General features: G+C 39.4%; 1 protein-coding gene across 1 annotated transcript; it reads right to left on the bottom strand.

The window, feature by feature from the left end:
- Window positions 1-7550: 7550 nt before the first annotated feature.
- Window positions 7551-21088, bottom strand: FAM76B (family with sequence similarity 76 member B). Its single transcript, XM_057399858.1, has 10 exons — window positions 21041-21088; window positions 20530-20594; window positions 20193-20247; window positions 17899-18054; window positions 16818-17014; window positions 14875-14922; window positions 14592-14672; window positions 13800-13935; window positions 10684-10785; window positions 7551-10034 (listed from the first exon to the last, which is right to left on the bottom strand). The coding sequence occupies exons 1-10, from the start codon at window positions 21086-21088 to the stop codon at window positions 9945-9947; spliced, it is 978 nt and encodes a 325-aa protein (XP_057255841.1). The 3' UTR covers window positions 7551-9944.
- Between the last annotated feature and the right edge of the window lie 52 nt (window positions 21089-21140).

Below are 21140 nucleotides of genomic sequence, written 5' to 3'. Positions count from 1 at the left end.
TGAGGCCTCTTTTGGAGAAGTTACTTGGAGAGCATTCGGACTTCCTCTGTTAGGAAATTAAGCTCCATATACAGTGATGCAAAATAGACTCATCCAGAGGAAAATGTGATAATTCACCTTTTTTACTCTCAAATGCTCACTAGAAGAAGCTGGTAACTTGAAGGAAGCCTCGACTGACTGTCCTCCTAATCTGGGCAGTATGAATGGCCTGAAGGATGTGCTAGAGTTGTTTAGTCTGTTTTGGTTAAACTGGTCTTTGAAAACATCTCAACTGGATCTTAAGCTAGCTAACATAATTTGAACAAAGTCTGCTCTCCCCTTCAGGCATCTACCATCTGCATTCCCTCTTCCTTCTCCAATGAGCCTCATATATTTGCTCCCTCAAAGCTTACACCTTCTGACTGTTCATCATCAGTAAGTGGTTGTTGTTAGGTTGACAGCATACTTTAAACACCCTTTCAAGGGACAAAAGGACCAAGAGAAAAAAATTCTCACCAGGATGAGTGCCCACCAATTCTAACTCCCTATCCCATGTTTAAGAAAACAGAGCTTTTCCTGAAGAAGTACTTCCAAATTTTCTGGATGTGGCAGTGCGTTAAGACTTTTTACGCTCCCTGCATTACACTCACTAACAAATGCATAGCTGGAAACATGGCAAAGGCACTATAATTTCACAGGTTACCTCCAAACTTCTTAATTATAGCCTTGAGGATCTAGACTTTATGTTAGGAATCACTGCTGTCCAGAATCCCCATTCATCCTCCCTCTCTACGCTCTACCATGTAGCGGCTGTACCATGTACAGATGGCTTTACCTGGACAGCCTCTGCTGGCCTCCTGGAGAATGACCATAGGTGGGCACGGACTGCACCTCAGCCAGCCCAGTGGGTGGGATGGAGAGTACAATCACTCCATGAAGGGCCAGAACACCTCTTTCCCTAGCTCCAGTGTCCAAATCCAGGGATTTTTGCCATCGGTGAAAAGGTAGCACTGACACAAGAGTCAAGAATATGGAATTTTATTTCACATTAAGGAGCTGATGGTCCTTTTTATGTTCATATGCACAATGAGTAACATTTTGACCCTGGAAGAACAAAACTTACTGCAAAGACTAAAAATCAAGGGTGCTAATTAGCAACAAAGTAATTTAATTGAACAAAAATGCTAGGAGAATCTCTGAAGATGCTGACCCCTGAGGGAAGAGTTACAGTCTTTAAATTCTAAGCCAATAAATGGATTAACTAAGAAAGAACCATCACAGAAATTGTGATAAAATTTAGTAATTTATGGAACTTTTTGCCACAAAATGCAACTGAGATTACAGTGTTAGTGAGCTTTAACAGAAATTAAGCTACAGAAAACCTTCCAGTGGGGTTAAAAAGGAAAACTTATCTGTCAAGAGGTTGGTTTGTATCAACTACCAAAAAGAATCTTTCACATTCTATTGAAGCAGCAGAGATATTTTTAGACTAAATAAATGATGTTTTTATAATCTAAACCATCTTGGTTTGCCATTTTGTAAGGCATACTCATTTTTTGTCTCTAGGAGATAAAATGTGCTTATCAGCTGATAGCAATCTTGACAACAGAACCGAGTTTATGAGCGCACTCTGAATCACCATAAAATTTCTATTTACTGCTTTTCAAAATGACTTGCATTACTTCTCTTTTATTTCCACTCTCACCTAGTTTACCCAACTGTAAATGTGCAGTATGACAGCATTATAAATGGATTAAGATGTTATCTGATTTTTGCTCTGATTTCTGTTTGCCTCTATTTTAACTCGGGAATAATGCTCTGTGAGTTGTTGCAAAGATATTTCTCAGGGACAAAAAAATGCATCTGCTCCTGTCACAGCAACAAAACACAGGGGAAATTCCATTCCTCATTCACCTGCAGGACTATTCTCCTGACACAAGGAAAGAAGTGAGGAACTGCTGCACACTTTGAGTTTGCTTTTTAAACTGAATAAATAGGCTAAAAATACATCCTATATTGTGTATAAAGACATAATAAACCCCGACAGTTCCAAATCACTGCTTTTCTGACTCAATGACTTGTGATGTTGATGCATAAGGAAAATAAGTTTAAATTAATATGCAAGGCTGGATCCAAAATCTCTTCTAAGATAACAAAAGTTTTTTAATAGTACAGAGCTTTACTGAAAGCAAGGGGTATACGCTGAGTGTGATACACAACTCTACTTCAACTATACATGTTTAGTAAAAGGTAAGACATACCTTTTACATACAAAGGCTATAGATAAAGGGAAAACACCACATAACTATACACATGCTTCATGTCTCACACTCTTCATACCAAACTTATTTAGAATGCTGTTACCATAGACATAGAAAACAATGCAAAAGGCCTTGAAAGATTTGGGCAGCAAGATAAGCACGCTTGGGAACTTCACTATTTTCAAACAGACTTTTTCTGATTGTGCATAGTATAAGAATTAAATCATGCTGGCAACAGAATAACGGTAAAGAAATAGATGGGAAGTCACTGCTCCCTGCTCTGCTTGTTTGAAAGTTGATACCCAAAATAGCTGGTAGAAATGCTTCTTCATGCAAAAGCATTTACTTTACAAGCTCAGCAAACTATCTGGAGGATTATGTAACAATCACCCACATCATTTAAGATGCGTCACTAGCAGAGCACGCTGCCTAACAGGTGAACTGTGCTATTACAGGAACTACTGGGGTTCTTTTTCTATTCCGTTCAAGTGAATTGAACACAGTGAGAGGGAAACTGAAAACTTCAAAACATCGCTTACCTGTTTTTCCATAACAAAAAGCTGTATTTTAATAGGTGAAGAATATATTTGCCCTGTTTAAGTTTCAGGATCACAGGGTAGGTGGGGTTGGAAGAGGCCTGTGCAGGAAGCAGGGCCACCTAGAGCTGGTTACCTAGGGCAATGTCCAGATGGCATTATGAGTACCTCCAAGCATGGAGGCTCCACCACCTCCTAAGGCAAACTGTCAGTGCTTGGTCACCCTCACATGATGGGTGATGTCCTTCCTGATGTTCTGAGGCAGCCTCATGTGTTTCAGGTTGTGCCCATTACCTCTGGTCCTAGCACTGAGCACCACTGAAAAGAGCCTGGATCTGTCATCTTTACACCCTCCCTTCAGCTATTTAAAGGCATTGATGAAATCCCTCCTGAGACTTCTCTTCTCCAGGCTGAACAGTCTCAGCTCTCTCAGCCTCTCCTCACAGGAGACATGCTCCAGTCCCTTCATCAGCCTTGTGGCACTCTGTTGGATCCTGTCCTGTATGTCCATGTCTTTCTTGTACTGAGCATCTGGCCTGTTGTTGCCTGGATCTTCCTCCTTAAGTTTGCTTGTAGGATATATAAACGCAATACACAAAATTACTATGGAGCGTGCAAATGAAATAACTTTTCCCTTTCACCACAATCACATCTTTGTGGATCCAAGACTTGTTCAAATGAGCCTGAATTTTTAAATATTGATGAGAACTCTCCCTTTCACTGCACAGTCACAAGAGTTCAACACTTCTGACAGAATCAGACTGGGAATAATCTGTATCAAAAGTGCATCAGGCTCAAAGCATGAGGAAAACAGGAAGTTTTAAACCTTATTGTTCCAAGTAAGAAGTATATTCTTCTCACCTTTGTATTGTTATCCATACTAGGAATCAATCAGTTGCATTTAATGGTTTCAAAGGTTCAGATGCTAAGTCAGCTAACTAATGCTACATACAGATGTATCACATATCTATGGTGACTAAGTAAGACTAATTAATCTGTGGCAGCTCCTTCAAAGGACAAAAATATTCAGACTCCACATAACTTGGGGATTCATGGAGTCCATTTTCAACTCTAACAATGCCTTTTGTGTGACTGCACTGAAGCTGCGTTATTCCTTGGATCAGCCTCCTGACATATAAAATCGGGATTCTTTTTTCTTAAGGTAAAGCAATCAGAGAAAAAAATATAGTTCCAAATATATATAATTTTTAATATTTAACTATATTAAACATGATTAGTATCACTAAGCTTAATTTTCCAAAACAGATTTCAGATTTCCTAAAACACATTCCAAAGGTCAACTCTTTCAGGATTCAGAATATTCTCACTTTAGCACCAGTGTTGCATTTGAACAGGAACAACTATCTACTGTGGATTCTGGATGGGGCGCAGGAAGCACTTAAAACGTGCACTGCTGAGAAACCGTGTGGTTTAAGCAGCATCTAGTGGTTAAACTTATGTAGGCAGCCATTCCTATAGTCTCTTACTAAATTTAGCATATAGGAAGTAAGGGAAGAGGTTTGTTCCATTATTTTTATTGGATAGAAGATAAAATAGAAAAGTGTGTTTGTGATAAAGAAAATCTTGACGTTTCATTACCTTTAGTGCAACACAAGAAGAAAAAGCACTATGGAGTACTGATCACACCCTGAAAACTGGAGCAGATTTTTTATTATTATTATTATTATTATTATTATTATTATTTCTCCTGAACTAAGTATCTTCAACTGAGGAAGGCAGGAATTAAGTTTCAACTGCATCTTGCAAGGCAATTTGTGTTATTTTACCAAGATAATCTCATGCTTTTCCAGTAAGGGGAAGAATTGAGTGCTCACTCCACTTGTGTGGACGGTATTTTCATAACATGGTTGGAGGCTGTCTTGGGCACAGTGATCATGAAAGAGATTCTGATTTTTGGAGACATAAAAAGAGTGGTCAGCAGAACTGTCACCTTGGAATACTGAAGGGCAGACTTTGGCCTGTTAGAGAACCTGTCTGACAGAGTCCCTTGAGAGGCAGTCCTGAAGGGCAGAGGAGGCAATGAAGGATGGGCATTCTTCAAGAAGGAAATCTAAAGGCAGAGAAGCAGCCTATCCCCACGTGCTGAAAGATGAGCCAGCAGGGAGTAAGATGGGCCTGGCTGAACAGAGCTCTGGCTGGAACTCGGGAAACAGAGGAGAGTTTATGACCTTTGGAAAAAGGGGCAGGCAGCTCAGTAGGACTGCAAGGAAGTTGTGAATGCTCCACCCCTGGCAGTGGGCAAGGAGAGTTGGACCGAGCCTTGGGCAGCATGGTCTAGTGTGAGGTGTCCCTGCCCATGGCAGGGGCGTGGAACCGGATGATCTTAAGGTCCTTTCAACCCAAACCATTCTGATTCTCTGGTTCAGTGGTGGACTCTCTGGCAGTGCTGGGTTAATGGTTGGACTTGGTCTTAAAGGTCCTGTCCAACCTAATGATTCTACAATTCTATGATAAAGGTAACTTGCACTACGGTATGAATGCTGCACTGGAGTCAGGTAAGTAACCAGCAAGAAAATTCTTGTAGGTCCTGAAGGAATGATTGACATTACCATTCCAGGTGTCATTTGGTAACAGTGTGCAACTGTAGCACTGCAACAGGTTGTATGAGCACTACTAAACTGCTTCAGCGCACTCAGCTAGATTAATGTATTAGACTTTCAGCAGTGATTTAAGTTATTCTAGGAAATAACCCTTAGAGCTCTTCCCCTTTTTGTAAGTTTTTTAATGTAAACACACTAATTTAAGCACTATGGTTCTCCTCCTGAAAAGGAAAATGCCTCACTTTACATTCATAGCCAACAAAAGGAATAATCTCTACGTGAAAAAGATGCTTTTCTGTTAGCGAATTGGTTCGATACAGTTTTATAGGTAAGAATTTTTTATAAGTTGAATTCTAATCAATATATTCACAAAGTACTTCCAAGATCAGAACACGGCTGGACAAAAACGTTCCAGAATATAGTTCTATCATTTCTGGTGCAGTGGGATCTGGAGCATACAAATGTAAGGGGGAATTAACGCATGTGAATCTGCAAAAAGCAAACCACTATGCAAACAGTTGCCTAAGATTCAAAGTTTCCCAAGAAACATTTATAAATACAATTGACCTTTAAGTTCTCCATAAAACGAAAAGACATGAGTTGATGTATCTGAAGGACAAATTGTGAACGTACTACATCTCTTATTGAAATAAAGCAAACTACATTTATCTGTTGACTCAAAAAAGGAAAACTCTTCAGGTTTTCAGCATCCAGTTCAAAGTAAATTGCTGTAAGTTACCCAAAAAAGGGAGCGGGGTACAACTAGAGTTAAATAGTTGACTTTGGATGCAAATTCTCATACCTAATAGCACATTCCTTTGATGCAACCTGCAGTAAGGTGTGGTTCAAAGCAACTCTGACCTATTTGTTGGTCCAATTTATTTTTGTTTGTCCGCAAGCCTTCCGCAATTAAAACCAGCCACTATAAAAGCAGCCTGCTGCTTTTGCCTGTAAGACTGCCCTTTGTATGCAAAGATGATGCAGGTTTCTCTTCAGCCTTAACCTTCCTCACAAGCTGGAATGCCTGTTTTCCAGCTGACAGTTAAAAATAAATGGACTTACCCAAGTACGCCAAGACCCAGGAAGCCTCAGCAGAAGGAAAATCTGCGTTCTACAAACAAATCTCTTCTTGCACCTGCCTCTTTTAGCACGTGTCCATGGTACTTAAACCCCCTTCAGTCCAAATGCAAACTGCTTTTACCCAAGAGGAGAAATACTGAAGAGGAATTGCCAGGAGCACACAGGTCAGTGAGCACAGTGCCAGTGTACAGTAATGAACGTTCTTCAAGGTAAACACGCCAATCCAAACTTGTTTTCTGTTTGGGTCAAAGCAAGGAAAAACATTCATGTGCTGGTGAGTGACACATCTTCAAGGACAATTTAATGTGTCAGGACAGACAGAAAGTTCAAGTTATATGTTGGAACTTGCACCATTACCCAGCTGTGGCAATCGTATACAGTACTCTTGTTATAGTTTTACCTATTTTTCTAGGCCTAAACAGCACAACTGCCTCTAAGATGGATTTTACATTGTACATCTTTATATTTTGATTTAATCAGTCTGTTTATTCTGTTCCTTTCTCAGGTTTGGACTCCAGGATCATTAAAACAAAAAGTCGCCCTCCCTTAAGCAATGGTACATTTTACCTTGAAGGGTTGTCATTTCAGAACACACAGAGGTATGCTGTGACCAACAGCCATCAGCATGTTGGTGCAGGCACCTAACTCTTCCCAACACAAGAAAGTGAATGGACGCAGAAGTTGTCAACAGTACTTTGAATCCCAGAATCACCCAACTTGTGCACACTGGATGTAGAGGAAGAACAACCTTATGGCGAACAAAGACTGAAATTCAGGTACTACTTTTAAACACAAGTGCTGAAGTTAATCAGAATATAAAAAGCCTATGAAGGCTTTATTTAATGTCATTAGAATTCATTAACCTTAAGGGTTTTTTCTTCTCTACAAGAAAATATTTCTATGTATTACAACTGTAGAAAACCAACCTATTTTCTTGAGAGAAATTAATCTGAAGCTCTAATTTGTTACAATTTGTAAACAGCCCATGGTGTTTAATCCTCCCAGAAATCTAAATACTAAATGCAAGTATTAAATCCTGACCCTTTTTTGCCCATAGGTGTTCGGTGTGTGACACAGCATGAAGGATTAACATGAAATATGAATTTCTGAATAATTTTAAAAAGACAGAGTAATGTTTTGACAAGATTTTATTGTGAAACATTGGATTTAGAAAAGGTACAAAATGTCAATGGTCAGATGTGTGCCAGTACAGTATTTCAATAGTCTATACATGTGGACAGCTGAAAAGCTTCACTGCAGAACGTGTATTTAGACATCCTATCTAAAAGGGGGCTGCAATATTCACAGGCTTAAAATACATAAATAACTTGAGCCAAAATGGCCATTATTGGTCAATGCTAATCAACATCTGGAAACAGGCAAAAAAGCACAATACAGTACAACAATCTCCTCGCAGATCCACGTTTAAAGAACATCAGTTTATCATGTCAATAACCTACAGCTCCAGGACACTATTTTCAGGAGTGGGATTCAGTTGGCAAGTTTACAGCTTTTAAAAATTCATGTTAAAAATGAGATTATGGAAGAAAAGCCCCTAAATTTTTTTCTGACTGGGATTTATAAATTCAATTGCTTCCAATATAGAACTTCGGTTTGTTCCTTTAAAATACCCTTTGTGCAGCTTGAGCAGATAGCAAGTGATCATAATTCAAACATTTCCATTTGCTAAGCATTTCTGGTTTTCAAAACCAGTTTCACCAAAGATGGGTTGCCATTCAACCGGGAAAAAATTATCAAATACCAATTCTGAATTAAAGTCATAAGTTTGTATATTAAAAAAAAAACAAATGTCATCTGCAAAGAGGATTTCAGCAAGTTTAAAGAAGAGCATTTATAAACATACAAAGTCGATTTTAGGGTATAAAAGTACATGTATACCATATAAAACAAGAGTCTTCTCAATCATTCAGGAGTCTGTCACTGCTGGTACTTGTCTGAACTACTGAAAAGTGTTCATAGTTCTGTACATGGGTGGACAGTCAAGGAACACTAGATTTTAGTTCTTTAATTAAAAGCTTACTCTACACAATTCAGCTTACTGAAATGTCAGCAGTTACCCTGTTACCAGTCAGTACCCAGAGCTGAACTAAACCTTTAATTACGGATGTCTACTTCACTTAATGCTGATCCGTAAATCGCCTTCCTGAACAGAGACCTTGGGGTATATTAAAGTATGTTTAATAGAAATTTCTGAATATGACTAATGTCCCTTAGGAGCAGAGCTAAACTTAAACTGATGTAATTTAGAATCAAAATCTACCCACAACATTAAAACAACCCACCCTTTGACACCACATTCACTCCCTTAGCTTCAAGGCCATTAGTTTTGGCTACTCTTTTCTCATTGTGTATCTTTACTGGGGGGATGATAATCTTGCAATTCATTATGAAGAATCACCATGAGTTACAACTAAGTACATTGAATCGAACAATGGGAATCAATTAAAATTCTGGGAGTGTATCACTGATTAAGGATGTAACACTGAGAGTACAATGTCTGCTATGGAATTAAAATGAGTGCCGTGCCAAATGGGAAAATAATATCAACAATTCACTAAACTCCAGTGTGGCAAAAACCAGTCTGATTTTGTTCAGGAAGTGTTTGGCATGAGCAGCACTAACAAAATTCTACACCTCACAGACACAAGCTACAAAGGTCATCTAAAGCCAGTACTCACTGTCCATCAATTAGCTAGCTCTTATCACTGCTTCAAGCACTGCACTAGCCACTTTGATCTTTGTTTTGGATTTCTCTGTACACACATTTATATTTACATAAAACATTTATTAAACATGATTTTAAAACTTAAAAACCTTATGTACAAAATACCAACATTCCTATAAATAAACAGTTGGAGAAAGGCACTTGCAAGAAAAATCTACAGTAAATCTTACAAAAACCACACTGCCTCTGTTACTGTACAATAGATAATCTTTCAGTAAATCCCAATCACGAGAATGTAAAACACTAATTACTTGTTATAACTAAGAATATAACCGTTACAGTTGTATTTACACTTACATATATGCCTTTTTCTTTTAGTTTCACTTGAGAGCACCATGATTTCCATCCTAAATCTGTGTTTTGATACAAAGTCAAAGAACAGTTGCCAGAAACCAGTGTTCAGCCTCACCACAGATTCAGAAACTTTTGGCTGACATCGGTGGAGTTTCAAAGTTGCTGCTTTGTAAAAAGTACACCTAGCTTGTTATTGCATGTTGTCCTTTTAGAGAGAGCACAGCTGTGCTCTCTACGCAATCGTTTCATACTATTGCTGGCAAAAAGTTTCCAATATCAAAAAAATAAAAACATTCTTCAAGCCAGTTGAAGGATTTCATCTGAACAGTAACTAAAAAAAGCTGCATATTAATTATAAAAACAGGTAGGAAACATGCCAACTCATCAGGTGTGCAAAAATAGTTCTTTCCACTACACAGGATTTTAAGGGCTTCACAGAATTACTCAAATGTACATTGAGTAGCAAACCCCACGAATGCCCGGTTCCTCACGGAGACGTCAGTATACTCCCGCTTTTATCAAACTTTTTACCCTTTGACAATGCTGCGACCTGTTTGAGCAGTTCTCTGTTTTTGGCCTGCAATGCAGATAGAAGAAGTGTTATGAATTACTGAAACAGCTCAGATTGTTTCATGCACTAATTTCCAATTGCATTTATGAAACAAATACCCAAAATGTGCATGTGAGAATATTCAGAGAAGGTAACAATCACTTCTGAAAGACTTATATATGCTTTTTGATATGTGTATTTCACCTTCAGCACAAAAGGTAACCTCATTTCCTGTACTGCAAAATTTAGCATCTGAGGTATTGCACTGAACACTTAGTCTGTGATTTATAAGACAACTAATTCAGGCTTTCTTCCCAATAAATTTTGCTTTAACAAGAGACATTTAACTGTCAGTCATGTTAATACTGAGCCTTTCAATTAGATCAATAGCACACTGAGAACTGATTAAATATCAGAGAACAGACACAAAAAATAACATAACCTTTGAGACAGCATGTGAGGTAAGCCTCTACTTTAAAGTTAGAAAGCAATTCTTACAGTGAGTTTAATCTGCATGGAGATTGCCTGTTGACTGCAGAACTGCTGTATAATGCATGCGAAGGTAAATGTGGCAATGACCATTTGAGAACTTGGTATTGTTTCACTGCTGTGAGTGAGTATCCTCAATGCATAATTCCACCTGAGTTTTCTCAAGTACTGACAAGCAATCACTCACCTGCAACTGTTCCACAGTTTCCTTGTGAGCTTTCTCCATGCTGTTCATCTTTGTCCTCAAGTTAGACTCCTGGTACTGGAAGTCTGCCTTCAGTTCTGTCAACTGAGAACACAAATTCTGTGAAGATTCCTTGGACTGTTACCATACACAATTACTCTGTAATCTTTACAGAAACCTCAGGAGTCTTATGAAAGACAATATTTATTTACTACTGTAGTACTGACAGCTCAGCACTTGAGAAGTAGCTTGAAAAGTATGTCTATTTTATATGAAGAAAACAACTGCACTTCTGTAACTTGTTTTGGTCAGGATTAATGAAGGTTAATCCTCAACAAAAAGATCAAATACAAAACACATGATTTATAATCTTAGCAGTTCTTTCAGCTGTGAGATACTCATCACAATCTTCAGTTATATGATAAGGTAACAGACGAAAATTCTGCCATACAAAGAAAACAGAAGGATTCCTTTGTGTCCTCTTACGCTACGATTTGTCCTAAACCAAGGTATACATTACAGAGTTTCACTGCCTCTCAATCCATAACAGTGAATTAAACTGTGTTATTAGAAATGTGTAATTAAAATGACTTCACTTACGATTTAATTCTGAGCCTATGGTGTAGTACCGCAGTTACTGGGTCTCTCCTGAGGCAGGCAGAGATCCAGATGACACACATTAAGGCAGGCATTTCTAAATTGTGATATATGCTTCCGTCCAGGCAGGTGAATGTTTCTTCTGGACACACGTGCAGCTGAGGCAGCTACTAACAGTTTGCTGTGTAAGGACCCAGAAGTTTTAAGAACCACTTCTTTAAAAAGCTTGGTTCCTCAAAGCATCCCAGGTTCATTTTGAACCTCTCTGGTCCATTTGGCTTTATTGATATTGAAGCCTCTTTGCCAGCAAAGAAGCCCACTATAACAAATGAGAGCATACATTCCTAAAATGACTACCAAGACTGTTATTACCAACCTTAGTATGTGTCAAGTCACATGCAGTGAAACAAGGTATTCAAATGAACTGTCAGTCAAATGGTCATAAATAAAGCGCAGGAATCCTAATACAAGGATATATACCTAGCTGTACATAGACTGCTATTCAATGCATGTACTTGCAGCTGTAGCAAATTCCAGTGGATCCAGTACAAAACCACATACCACAAACTAAATATAATAAAAACTAGTAGTAGCATTGTGCCATAGCAAAATATGCAGCTGGACAAGCAACACACTACCTGTGAACATGCAGCAAACTGTGGTCCCTTCCTAATGATCAAGTCTCAGGGCCCCAGGGTAATGACTTGGTGTCTCAATAACGTCTTGTCCCAAAAGGAAAACAAGGCTAGGACTGCAAATAACAAGCACTGCTATGACATGGCTTAGATCTCGACCCATAACAAAGCATGATGAATGAGGATTGTCTGTAAAGCTGGAGTACAGAGCCAATTTTGTTGCCATATGTTACGTATTTCAGAGGTCCCTCTTTCGGAGCACTCCAAACAGTTCAAATGCTGTCCCTATAGAAATCCTGGGACAAGATTTTAGCAGGAACCACCCACAGACGTGGCTCAGGCATTTATTCCTTCTACTATCTCAGAGTCAAAAAATAATCTGCATTCATTTGTTGTAAATTTTTCAGCTACGCAAACATTGTATGATGTGCACAGCTTTTCTCTCCCTGCAGCAGCTGAAGAAAGTGAGTGACACTTTGGAAGCCAGTAATTCATGCCTGAAGGAGTCTCTTAAGTTCAAAGAACTCTGAGGTCGAATAAATAGTTTTAGCAATGAGGATATTAAAATTATTAGATGCTCTCCCTATGCAAACAGCACAAAACAAGTTACTGCAGTGGTTACACAGAAGTAGGTGACATTTCCTTACCTAACCCTTTTGTTAGCTTTGCCCAGTAGATCAAATGTAAAAAGAGATAAGAGAATTTCCTACTGACTCGTGATCTTCTACTGTCTTTATAAGAGAGAGGGTAGGGCCTTAATGTCTGTCCTCTGAAGAGAATCCATGACAGACTGTTCACCTCTTTCACATTAACTGCTTAAAGGCTTGGAATAGTGAGTACTTCTAACGCCTGGTATATTAGAACACTGATACACATGAAAAAGGGTTCAATGTCCTTTATGCAACACACTGAAGTGAAAGAATAAAGATACTGAACTATGGTTTAAAAGTGGAAGCATTTTCTTTTCAGGATCAATGAGCCCTTTTTAACCACTACTGTTCTGACAGGCCATCATGTATCTATAATCAAAATGTTACTTGAAAATACAGTAAACTACTTAATCTACTCAATCCTGAACAGACATTCTAGAGCCACCGTTACAGAGTATCTTAAAAGCTTCTAGTTAACAAGCTGGCAGAGAAATAAGCTCTAATAAAGGCAAAGCAAAGTAACGTGTCTTGTGGCTATTTCTCTTTTCTTGTTAGCCATTAAGCTGTCCGAAGGGTGAATTCTTGTATGAGTTTCACTGCAGCCCTTTGGGCTTGACAACTTTGCTTAACTTGCTGACTGCCAGGCACCTAATCCAAGCTTTTCTTCTAGTCTCTGACCACCCACAAAGACTTGGTAACCTACACTACACATACGCTACCAATCTTTTCAAATCAAACCACTTAATTTTCATATACTGTACATGTAAATTTGGAAACCAACTCACTAGTTATGGCTATGGCTGCTATAATTTAAACAAAAATTATACTAAACTCAGAAGGGCTAATACTCTTAATCCTCCTCATCTTGTGCGCCCATCAGCCTCTGTAGGCATCTGGGATCTTTGTTGCGACTCAGTTTAGAACATGCAAAAACATACAAACCACTGTCTGGCATTTTATCCATTGTGGTACACAATGTAACAGTGAAACAGATGGCTAGCTTCTAAATGGCTGAAGAGAGGCAAGATTTGACTTAGAGCTAAAGATTTTGACTTAGAGCTAAAATACATTAATGATATAGAAGTCCCAAACTCATCCTTTAAATGGTAAGATCTGATGAGTTAAAATAGGAAAACATATCTGCTTTCTGGTTTACCTCATCATTTTGACATTGTTAGGAGTCTACAAAAGAGAACACAAAAAGATAAAGTTCTTCCTAAGCAGGTGCAACTTTTACCTTTTTATCTTTTTCTAAAATAGTCTGATCTCTTTGCTGCAGAAGACGTTTAAGTGACATTACTTCTTCTTTCAGCTGACTTATGAGGACAAAGTTGTCAGTTCCTCCACTGTCTGCTGACTGATTTATAGAGCTACTAAAAATAAAAAGCAATAGTTACTTACAACATCAAGAGAAAAAAAAACACTATTTTTTTTAATTTCAAATTGGATAATTAATAATTCCACAAACATCCTTAAGGACCAATGCAAAAAAAGTATGTACCTGACAGAAATGGATGCAACTGGCAAATTACCTTACTAATGGCACACATTACATACACCTGCAGAAATATAATTAAGTATTAGCTTTGAGGGGGACAAATACCTTTTGACCGAAGCAGTCACTTTTATTACAACTGTTTGGCCAGAGACAGAATAAAGAGATTCAGTCTCATAAATAAAGGTTCAAAACGTCTCTATATACTAGGTCAGCTTAAAGGAGCAGCTCAACCCTGCATCTAGTTGACAAAACACCGATGTCAGGGAATACTGTTCTGTTGATAACTGTTGTCTCATATACAAGCTTTATTTAATTCTGCCCCAACAGCCTGAAAGCAGAAAAACTGCCAGTTCTCTGCTATTAAAGTCATTTACTTGACTGACAGCAGTCAGATGCCACCCAGCAATCTGTCTGGACAATAGTTTCACCTCCCTCATTCTTCAGACCAAAGTAAAAAAAAGGAAGCAACTGGCCACAAATCAGTGCTCTATTCAGTTGAAATGGCTCAGCTTTACAAAAATATAACTTTACCTATCTCCATTTGATGGCTTGGATTCCAGTTTGGGTTTTTTCTTTGGAGTTTCATTCTGAATAGCTGCAGAGGATTTATGGCTGAAATCAAACAAAATGTAAACCTAAAGCCTCATACTATATAACTCTCTAATATCACCATTTGGTACATGTAAAATAACTAACTCATGCTCCTAGCTGGAGTACTAGAGATTAGCCAGAAATGCAAGGCAAAAAAGAAAAAAGTATTTTATATTAAAGCCACAAGATAAATTCAAAGGAAATGAATAAATATCATATTTACCTCTGTTTCCATAGTCCCTGATCTTGTTCTGGACTCAGACTGCTGATTCTGAAACACGTGAAATATACTTGGTAACTGACCAAACATGCCATTATTTCTAAGTTTATGTGAATGGTTATCTGTCCACTGTAAAATCCTCCCATTATGAATTTTCAGCTGGACAGCTGTACTATCAGTCACATTCCTGATCACTCTGTCACAATGCTATAAAAATACTTCTTGGCTAAATGTTTACCCTGTTGTAAAACACAAGGGGCAGACTTCAAGACTGATGGGAAAACCTTTCTGCTGGTACTCCCCAATTTTTGTGAGCTTTATATTGCTACTCTTGCACTCATCAAGCTGGTGTAAAGCAGCATTCCTGGGATTCTCATACTGCCATATGAATATTTTCTGAAGTGATGCTTCTGTGGTACCTTAAGAGCAAAGTGAAGTTTTGGATCCCTGAAAATAACTGCTTCTCAGGTTTTTGCTTTCAATAATTTCAAAAGCAACTAACAGACACCATTCTTGAGGAATGGTAGAATATAGAAGATTGCACTCAATTAAATAGTGAATCTGTATTTCTACCTTGTTGTCTCTATTGTCTTAACAATAACCAAAATGGACATGGGAAAAAAGAGTCCTATTTATTGGACCAGAAGGATGGACCCATCACAGCCTACAGAAGAAAGGTGCCAAACCAAGGACACTGTGTAGAGAAAGATGTTTACTTTTATAACTTTTGAGTACACAAGAAGCTCTATTCTGTAGTAAAGAGCTAACTTGTTTATTAAATCCTTACTATATCTCTGCCACATGCACTAAATTATAGAATCATAGAATAGTTAGGGTTGGAAAGGACCTTAAGATCCAACCCCTCTGCCATGGGCAGGGACACCTCACACTAAATCATGTCACCCAAGGCCTCGTCCAACCTGGTCTTGAACACTGCATTCACAACCTCCCTGGGCAACCCATTCCAATGCCTCACCACCCTAACAGGAAAGAATTTCCTCCTTATATCCAATCTTAACTTCCCCTGTTTAAGTTTTAACCCATTACCCCTTGTCCTATCACTACAGTAAATTAGATTTAGCTTGTTGTAACTCAATTTGCAGCAGAGATTTGAAAGAACAGGAACAGTACAGTAACTCTCTGCATCACAAGAATAATTTTCTTCCTCAAACTCTTAAAAAAACCAAATCTTACTTTTCTCCTTTAGTGAAATCATGTGCATTTCTCTTCTCCTCAATCCCAGTATCATTACATCTTATTTTGCTTCTATCTAAGTTACACTTAGTCAGGCAAGCTTCAGTCAAGATGGAAAATTATAAGCACTAGAAAAGTGAAGTTTCGTATTTGTGTGTCTGGGATCAGGGTCATTGCCACTGCACCCATAGCATCTACTATCCAACACAAAATAATCAAGGAGTTCTAAACTGCCATAAGCCCACCCATGAAAATAAGAATCATGATTACTGTTGCACTAGCATAAAAACAAAATCTATTCTGGGATTTATCACTAAATAAACAAATCAGCCTGAAGCAAGTTAGGGTGGGGATTCTGAGCTAAGAAGCTGTTCTGTGCCCACTGCTGATACACACCTTTAACCCATGGTAAAGGCATGTAAAGTAGGAGTTACCACACAGCAGTTACTGCTTAAATTCAAATTCAAGTTTATCCCCAAATAACTTGTTTCTGTAGCCATTTTGTGGGTCACTTTTCTAGACTTGCTATCAATTTTAACATTGAGTAGTTTGATGATCACCAAGAATTTCTGCATTTTGCTGACCTCCCTTCACCCAAACTACATGAGGATTTTAACAGACCATGAAACAGTCTACTGCTTTTGATACCATGTTTTGATACCATGTTTTAACAACCCTTCTTATTGCCTTTGGTTTGATTTCGGTACTAACAAAGGGTTAGCAAGAGCTACTTTAATTTCTGAAATACTTACTTGTGATGACTGCTGCTGTGACGATGATGGTGGTGGTGATGGTGATGGTGTTTTGAATGATGCTGGTCTTTCTCAGTAAGAGATGAGGATGAGGAGTTGGAATGTGAAGATCCTAGACTCTTCCTCTGTTCTTTTGTCTTCTGTAGCACTCTCTTGTAGGACAGCGTGCAGAGCCAGCACAATAACTTTCCATCAACCTTTTGGGAAATAATTCACAGCAGGTTGTTTGGTTTTATTTTCTAAGTATACTTGCACTAGAAAAATGCAAGAAAAATTTGCTTCACTTCATCTGTTTTCTCTGTGAAAAATCCAGACACCTCTTTGGTATGAAACTTTGGCACTACCACATCTCTAACATAAGCACATTGCCTTTGAGTAAAATGAATCTTATTCCATTTCTTTTTGTCATTTAAAGTTACAGGAGAAAGCAGTCTTAGCAAATGCTGGACTTGCTCTGTATCACAGAAGTGACAATATGGGCAAATCAGTTTTAATTTAGACACCAGGTACTCTCTCTCAACCCCATCATATTCCAGGCAGAATCAGGATGTCCAGCCAATGTGTTACTTGTAGTAAGTAAACTCTTGTGTGAAAACAGCATTATTCTTGGGTTCAGGCAAGAGGCAGCACCTTCTGGAACGCAAAAGAGGCACCCACCAAAGCAATTTGAGAAGAGGGAACACAAAGGGCTGCTCAGAGCAGTCTACCTCTCTGGTGCTGTACTTCACAGCGAGGCAGGCACATCACAAGAGGTAAAATGACAGATTCAAGTGATGGACATACACAAGATCCAACGAATGGGAAAATGAAAAAACAGTACCAAAGGCACTATCAACTGTTCAGCTGCTTGACCTTGCCCAGCTACAACTGCCAGCATATGCTTAACCTTATTTCTAAAGCTGAGTGATTTAATTTAAAGTTAGCTAGCTCAGTAAGCTATGAAACCTAACTCAAATATTGCAAAGCATAGCAACTTTAATATTAGTGAACTTATGATATATTCCAGTTAATCTTTCTCTTCTGCAGGAGGAGTGTTGCCTGTTGTCAGCCTGAGCATTGACAGCCATGGAACAAAGCCTACCTTCCTTCTTCCCTCCTCTTTTCGATCAAAAGCACACTGCTGTTTGCACTGTTCACATGTCTGAGGTGGGCCGTACTTCTTCTCCGAGTTGGTGCAACGCTGACATTTTGTGCCGATAAATGCTGCAATAATATTGCAATACTGACAAGGCTTGGGCTGGAAAGCAGGAAAGTGGAACTGAAATTAATACACATTTACAGTTTTGCAATGAACACAATGTGTCAAATCACACAATGATGCTTCTGAACTACCACGGCTTCATATATCCTATCTTAAAGAACCTTTTACTACCATTTCTATCTTCAGTACTAAACTTTTCCTCTAATGTGATACTCCTTCAGTGATCAAAATCAGTCTGAGCTTTCCATGAAAACCCAGGTACGTATCCAATGAAACACACATACAATGGGATTGCTCACCTCTACACCTGCTTCTTTATTTTAATATGATGATATTTTCTCAGTTTCGCTAAGTTACTGTCGTGGAGGGACAGGGAGGAGAATAGAACGAATGTAACTCCCACAGGTTGAGATAAGAACAGTCCAGTAACTAAGGTATAACAAACCACTGCTGTTACCACCAATAATGATAATGATAAGGGAAATAACAAGGGAAAGAATATAACCGCTCACCACCTGCCGATACCCAGCCCTTCTGGGTAACTGCACCCAGTTTACATAGTGGGCATGACGTGGTATGGAATACCTCTTTGGCTAGTTTGGGTCAGGTGTCCTGTCTCTGCTTCCTCCCAGCTTCCCCTCCACCCTGGCAGAGCATGAGATTCAGAAAGTCCTTGGTCAGACTAAACATTTGAGCAGTAACTAAAAACATCGGTGTTATCAGCGCTGCTCCCAAGCCTAAAGTCAAAAACACAGTGCTGCACCAGTTACTAAGAAGGAGAAAAAATGACTGCTACTGCTGAACCCAGGGCAGTATCTAAAGAAACTACTTAAAAACCTTTAAAAGAAGAGTAACCTTTTTTTCAGACTGAATGTTTCTGATAATATCCCTCTTCCTTGCGCTATGCACAGATTTGATAACCCTACTGCTCCAAGATTGGTCCCATGATCCCGGCAGTTCTGCAGCACACTTAAACAACTTCAGATACCACCAGCTCAGGTTATCAACTTTCATATCATACACTTAGATTAATACGCTGCAGGAAAATAAAACTGCTGCCAGTCTTCACAAGTTAGAAATGGTTAATTATGCTCAATGCCGTTCTGGTTTTTGATGAACTGCTAAAACCCACTGCTGGATCAAGTCTTGTGCTGCATTTTGCCACATTTTCATCTTTTGAATTATGTTCTTTGTTCAGTTTACATTTACATTCACAAAGTGCCTGACGGCATCCCAACAGCTGTTACATTTCCCAAATAAGCTGAATTTCATCTGATGTGGTTCACGTCAAGCCTACAGAAGTTGTGTGCATTTGTTTCACAACAAGATTATCTTGGTGCCTTCTCTGAAGTGGTACCTGCAGGGCTCTCTGATACAATGTGTGTGCTCGTATATTGAAAAATTAGTGGTTTTATAATAACTGCAGCTGAAATTCAACATGAGGAAATGCAGAGTAACGTGAATATAGCTAATACCCATAAAATCCTTTCTACTAAATAGCTTAACGTGATTAATGTGCATTTAAAATGTTCAAGACTTCCATAATACAAAGTATGTGGTATTATTAAGATTTTCATATTGACAACTCATTAAAAATAGAGGCAGCTAACGGCCTTTTTTTCATCAAGTGTGCGTTGGTGAGAATAAAGAATAAACTTACACGCACAGAGTAAAGTAGCACTGGTTTTGCTATGTACAGGTACACTGCAGTCATTATTAACTATAAAGCTGCACATAACCATAGAATCACAGCATCATGGAATAGTTCAGGTTGGAAAGGACCTTAAGATCATCTAGTTCCAACCCTCCTGCCATGGGCAGGGACACCTCCCACTAAACCATGCCATCCAAGGCTCTGTCCAACCTGGCCTTGAACACCGCCAGGGACGGAGCATTCACGACTTCCTTGGGCAACCCATTCCACTGTCTCACCACCCTTACAGTAAAGAACTTCTAACAGAATCACAGAATGGTTAGGATCGGAAAGGACCTTAAGATCACAAGCCATGGAAGCAATCAAGAGCTGCCAGTGATTTTAATCACATTGTTGAAAGGTAATCCTTCTTTTTCGGTATTTCCAACACAAAATACAATTAACTGCAAAAACGTTTTATTTAAATTAAAGAAAATAAAGTGAAGTTAATTCCGCCATTTGGAACCAAGAGCCTACTCACCGTCCCAAACTGCTTCACGTTCTGGGCACACTTCTTGCATATCGTGTTAGTTTTGCTAGAGATAAAATTGCACAATGTTGAAGCCAGCGACAAACACGCTCCTCCAAACTCTTCCCCATGCAGTAACCGCACAGCTCACACACGGGCTGCGGGGAGCAGTGAGACACCAGCGAACACCTCTACGGCCGCGCTGCTCGAGCGGGCGGGCTGTCTCACCGCGGTGCCACCGGTGTGATCTCCGCCGTTACTACCGGTCACACCAGGCGGAACCGCCGCTCCTGCGGGCGCTGCCCGCGGCAGGACCCGAGCCGGGCGCGCATAGGGCCCCTTCCCGTACCTCTCCTGCTGGAACTCGGACCGGCAGTAAGTGCATTTCACGATGGGGTGGGCGATCCGGCACTCCTGCGGATAGAACAGCGCGTTACTGCCCTGCCGACGGGGGTGTGGGGGTGTGTGTGTATATATATGTATATATATATGTCTACACACATAAGCTCATCGTATATGCACGTGTATTTTGTAGAAGCGATCTAAAAGGCTAAAGCTTCTCTGTTATTTAAACTTTCCCTCGTATTGCCCCCGTGCCAGTGTTTGGAGAATATATTCGTAAGCGAATGGGAATAAAACGTTGCAATTCGGTTTATTTTCGGAAATTGGGGTCATGACCCGGAAAACGCCTGTTCCGTAGCCAGGTGAGGCTCCAACAGCTGATTGTGTCATTGCAGGTCAGTCGGGCCAGGAGAGCAGCCCTTGCTTCCTTCTGGATTGCTGGTAGGGATGTAGTCTCTGGTTGTTTCTATGTGTGAGATAAAAACTTTACCTTAAACTGAGGTGTAACTGGTGTGTACCTGGTCCAGAGGTGCGGTGTGGGCACCTGGCAGCTTTGGAGGTAACATGGGTCCAGTTCCTTCATTCACGTTTCTCTCAAGGTGCTGAGCATAGAGAAGG

This window comes from Pezoporus wallicus, unplaced genomic scaffold (genome assembly GCF_028554395.1).
Source record: "Pezoporus wallicus isolate ANWC-B61680 ecotype Strahan unplaced genomic scaffold, APGP_CSIRO_Pwel_v1 scaffold_6446, whole genome shotgun sequence".
Classification (NCBI taxonomy): Eukaryota; Metazoa; Chordata; class Aves; order Psittaciformes; family Psittacidae; genus Pezoporus; species Pezoporus wallicus.
Note: the sequence above shows the minus strand (reverse complement) of the source record. Positions and strands in the feature narration are given on the sequence as shown.